At 30.5% G+C, this 5,407-nt stretch overlaps 1 protein-coding gene across 2 annotated transcripts; it reads right to left on the reverse strand.

Moving 5' to 3' along the window:
• LOC140759345 (protein PHLOEM PROTEIN 2-LIKE A1-like) lies at positions 1 to 1,074 on the reverse strand. Of its 2 annotated transcripts, none has more exons than XM_073095880.1 (3): positions 937 to 1,074; positions 707 to 837; positions 1 to 570 (listed from the first exon to the last, which is right to left on the reverse strand). In XM_073095880.1, exons 1-3 carry the CDS (start codon positions 967 to 969, stop codon positions 207 to 209), a joined length of 528 nt encoding a protein of 175 aa, XP_072951981.1. In that variant the 5' UTR covers positions 970 to 1,074; the 3' UTR covers positions 1 to 206. The 2 variants fall into 2 exon arrangements, with proteins under 2 accessions (XP_072951981.1, XP_072951980.1); XM_073095879.1 differs by having other exon boundaries at positions 925 to 999.
• Between the last annotated feature and the right edge of the window lie 4,333 nt (positions 1,075 to 5,407).

Genomic DNA, 5,407 nt, shown 5'->3' on the forward strand with positions numbered 1-5,407 from the left:
TATACGAAAATGAATTTATATATGATGGAAAACATCGATAGATTTTATTAACACATAACCAACACAAAGTACTAAACACACAAGGTCTCATATGTAAACACAAAGTACTAGATACGCAAGGTCTCATATCTAAAGTAAGACACAAAGCACGCCACTTTATTTTAATATTATCAAGGGTGACGTGGGTAGTTCAAGCGGTGATGCATCTATATTGGCTTGATTTGCACCCCCTTGATAATGAGCCCACTCTTAGGATTGGTATTTGTGGTCTCGCGCATTGAGAAGTTAATCAACCCTGCTCCAAATGCAACAAAGTCACCGACATGAAGATCGGCCCAAATATCTACTGGCATTTCATCAAGGCTAGCCGTGGTGGAGGATGGCATCTCATTTGGTAAGTTGAGGGTGAGGTTCACAGGGATCTTCCAACCTTCACATGGATCCTTTTTCATCACCTTGAACACGATGCTATACTTAGTACCTTCTATGAGCTCGCTCATGTCAAAGCTCCCAGTTGCCTCAAGCCACCACACCTTCACAAGTCGGGGCACTTCTACCAAAGTATTTTCACTGGATCACAAATTTAAGGTAAATTCAGTAAGTATTCTGTCCTTCTTATATATATAGTTGATTACAGTACGGGAAATTAACGGAAATTAATTATATAGGCACTACCAATTTATATGCTAGAAAATATATAAAGCACCTATCAGACTTGATCCAAGTCCATGTCCAGTACTGCTTCGTCCCGCTCCATGCAATGGATAGATTTCTGGGGTACAACATAAAATCTTTCCGTGCAGCACTCGCAAAACAAACATCACCATCAACAGCCCTCTGGAAATTATATATTTATATATTAAAGATTAGGAGTACAAAAATGAGCACTTGTGCATGCATGCGATTGATTTATAAAACACTAACAGAAAAACTTGCCATTGCTGTCAATTTTGAACCCTCAGTTGCCATCTTTCTCTGTCTTTCTTAGCTTACTTTGCACTTGATGAACGCACAGAGATGCATTCTTACAATCATTTATAAAGGAACCAAACTAGGAATCTAGAAGCATATATAGATGTATAAACAATGACTTCTAATATATGAATCACCGGCTTAATGAATGACTTGTAAATTTACCAATTTAAGAATGACTCGCACAAATTAAGAATGACTTACAAGAGCTTATTCATATGTACACGGCTGTGTATTTCATTATAAATTTTTTTTAAAATTTTAATAGCAGAAATATATGCAAGCTAGTAGGCTGGATTGGAGGCAACACCTTATCCTATCTTAGTTTTAGATAAATTTCAATATTATTTAGTCCCTAAAGACTGGCATATTGTTTGACTTGCAAACTTAGCAAATAAACAATGATTGGCATTAAGAATGACTTACTTATATGGATATGTATTGAATAATAATAGTCATTTTTTAATTTTAATACAATAATAATTGCAAGCTGGCACGATGATGTTGATGTTTGAGAATAGTACCGCATATGTTTTAGACTAATCTTATGATAAATTAGAGGTGAATGCCATAAGAATTAAACATATATAGTGTATTTCTAACTAGTGGGCAAATATTTAAAAATTGTAATAATATAGTACGAAAATTTTATAAACCGTCCTAAGAGATCAAATCTACTGCGAGCAATCAGTAATTATAATGTGAAAAAGTAAAGTATAGGAAGACAATCACAAATACATAAATTTTAAATAAAACAAAACCCTCAAAACCTTGGTAAGATAACTATCGATTCTATTCACAATCAAATTAATTATTAAAGTAATTATAGCATATGGACATATAAATCTGCCGACAATCCCTATGACCATAGTTATCAAAATAATTGAAAGTGGACCTAGTCTGAGGCGGGCACTAGGTTATTGCTTCAACCGGCAGTTCACTCGATTAGATTACTAATTTCATAAAAATATTTAAATAATATTTTCAAATTAAGTTTTTTAATAAAAAAGATAAAAATACTATTAACTTAGACAAATACTTGAGAATTAGAAAAACGTTATTTTTATCTTTTACATTTAAATTGTTAAAATTTTAATAGTAGCTTACTCTAAGGTGTATTCATAAAAAAAAACTAATGCTTTTAAAAGTCACACATTCAAAATTATATTTTCTGAGTGATAAAAATGTAGATATGAACTTTGGAGTGGTATACAAGAAAATAATAGCCTATTTAAGGGTATATATGTAGAAAAACTGATTTTAAAACGTTAAAACACAGTATAAACTAAACAGTTTCAATTTTTTAAGGACTAAAATATATTTTTAGGATGTAGAATATTATAATTAAATATTATGGATAATTTGGTAACTTAGCAACAGTTGTTCACCCAGCCGGTTATCCAAAAAATTCCTTGTTGCATTAGTCACTAGTTCAACCACCTTATTAGTTAATTTTTACTCGATTGACTGCTTATTCGGTCTGATAAAAAAAATTGAACTAATTTGGTGATCGATTCACTAATCGAAACTCACAACGTTTGGATGCGATGCGTGCTAAAGTGTATTAGATGTGCATCGAGCTTGGGCTAGCACATGAGTTGCTGACAAGTTCTAGAAGTGGTGCACATTGAGTTTCGTGGATTACGCTCCAATGTAAACTAGTGAGTTTAGTGAGGCTGATTTGGTGGTTTAGTGCAGATAGGACTTTAGGTGGGACTTTAGATGAGACTTTTAAGGATAGTTGGGGGTTATAGAGGTGGTTTTGGTTTGAAGGGAAGGTCATGGAAAAGCATAGCTTGCTAATGAATAATCTAGGATATAGGTGACTAACAGGTAGGTGAGGCAGCCTACCAACTTGAGCTTCCAGAGGACTCATAGATGCATGTAATATAATGCCCCCATTCAATATGGGCACGTGCATGCCCATATGCCAACACGGCACGCACATCGCACGTGACAAAATGGGCAAGGCTACCATGCATAGATAGACTCATGTGCTGACATAATCCATTAGAAAATAAAGCATTGTATTATTAAGCTAAATATGTTAACATATCCATATCTAAATTCATAATAACCAAATTAGACAGCTACATAATCTGTAGGGCCTACACAGGCCACGACAAAATTATTAAAATATAACTAAAATAAGTAATATAAGAGTACACTATAATTAGACATGTATTATATAAATTATTGTCTAATAAAATGGAGTACAAATATCCAATGGTACAACTCAATTTCTATATAAACTATCATCTACACTGTCTCGCATTTATACCTCACCTTATGATTGCTCTAAATATCTTCTTAGGATATGTCAAATCGCTATCACATACTATATATTTGAGAGGGTTAGAAAAAATAAATAAAGAGAGTTATTAGCTAAAGGCTCAGTGAATAAACCTTACATAAAATTAGTGATACGAAGTAGAGAGTAAATCATGTACTGGATAATATGAATTAGAAATAAGCATACTATTATACATAGGCATGTATATATGTATCCTCGATAACATATATATAAATATAATTAGTATTATTTCATAAATTAGCATATTATAATATTATATCCTCAACAAATAATATTTCTAATAATAAAATTATAATATAATATCACCCAATATAATGACATATGATGTATAACAATTATTATCCAATGATAATAGTCACATCAATAATGATGCATGATGTATGTCAACCACTCGATATCAGAGTTAGATAGAATCTATTTATCTCTCATTAGCTACAATCCGTTTATCTCTCACTATCATAGTCATTTGTCTTAATTCTGAATATCATCTATCATACTAGACTATGGTACTTGGCCCTAAACTCGATACTTATAATGCCACAAGCTTTAGAGCAAATCTTGCCAAATACTAAGGGTATATCTGAAGATAATCATACTTTGCTATATGATAAGTGTATCTCAATAAAAATTATACCCTACCATATGCTAAGGGTATAGCCATGATAGTTGTACCATATCATACCTAAGAGTATAATCATCAGCTATTACCATACTTTTGTCATACGCTAATAGTATGTCTAGTACTAGTCTAGACCAGATATATTTCAACCATCACATTACATATATATGTATTTTTAGGATTTTCTTATACATGATAGATCATATGCATATATCCAATAGTACCACAAGTCATGTATATCTCCAATCATCTCTATTTATCACCAGTATAGTCATATTCAAGAATCAGTGTAACCAAATACCTAATAAAATATGCTCGATTGAAATCATTTATAGATAAGAATCATATAATTATGTTGGAGGCAAAAATATACATATACATAATTATATAATATATCCTAATTTGAGAAAAGCGTTTAGAGAATAAAACCAATCACTTCTAATTAGAAGACAAAAACAACATATCCCTCACATCCATCAACTAAGTGTTAACTTATCAATAATAGGGTTCACGAGATCTCAAATAAGGGGTTCAAAATTTGAAAATGTTTAGGTAACATAAAATTAGCCGTTTATCTAATTAGAAATCGTTCGTGTAAAATATGATGGTTTATTAGGTTTTAGAGTTATTACTTATCTTTATTAACTAGTTAGATTTACATTATTGATAATCTTTTAATGTTATAAATATACTATTATTATAAAATAACAGTGATGAAATAAGAATAAAAGAGTTGCTCGTTTGCTCCTTTTTACATAAAATAGTCTAAGTATGAAATTATAAAATAAAAGGGCAAAATATATATATAATTATCATTATAGATAAATATATAATATAGATAAAAATCTAATTACAACTAAGTTGTAGTTCTCACTCTACCTTGATTAATTAGGCACTACATAGTCTTTACTTAATTATATTGTTAAATTCATAATTGTAATATTTGTTTTGCCCAAATTATTTAATATTAATATTTTATTTTAACTCATTAATGTATTTTAGTTATATATAGACTTTTGATCAATTGAATCTCATTTAATCATTAAAAATGGTCAAATTTGAGCTCAAACCAAAATTAGGTTTAGCCACTACTAACCAATTGAATTTACCTCTCATATATTTCAAGTTATGCTTAAGTCAAACTATGATTCACTAATCACTTTCTTTCTTATCTAAATGAGAATGAGTCAAAATTTTTGTTTTTTTATCAAGCAATAGATTTTCAGCAATTAAATCTCTATCAAGTTGTAGAATTTTAGTAAAAAATCTTCACCTAATGCAGCAGATTTTTAGCTTCAATTCAAGCAAAATTTTAGTAATAATTGCAGTAGTAAACAAATTTTAAATTCCTATTCAAGCAACATTTCCAGCCAAGCAAATTACCCACCTAATGTGGCAGATTTCTAGCATATTTCATTCAGATTTTCACCAGATTTTCACCAGATTTTATGCACATATTTAGCAGATTTCAAACATAATCATAACAGATTTCTAGCCGATTT

Source organism: Typha angustifolia, chromosome 4, assembly GCF_048772165.1.
Source record: "Typha angustifolia cultivar Huaian chromosome 4, ASM4877216v1, whole genome shotgun sequence".
Classification (NCBI taxonomy): domain Eukaryota; kingdom Viridiplantae; phylum Streptophyta; class Magnoliopsida; order Poales; family Typhaceae; genus Typha; species Typha angustifolia.

Bases quoted from the DNA above. Each gene is read 5' to 3' on its own strand.
- LOC140759345 (XM_073095879.1), bottom strand. From the start codon at position 969: ATGGCAACTGAGGGTTCAAAATTGACAGCAATGGCAAGTTTTTCT. The intron at 838-924 runs GTTAGTGTTTTA...TATAATTTCCAG, and splicing joins CAGCAATGGCAAGTTTTTCT to AGGGCTGTTGATGGTGATGT. The intron at 571-706 runs GTGCTTTATATA...TTTGTGATCCAG, and splicing joins ACTTGGATCAAGTCTGATAG to TGAAAATACTTTGGTAGAAG.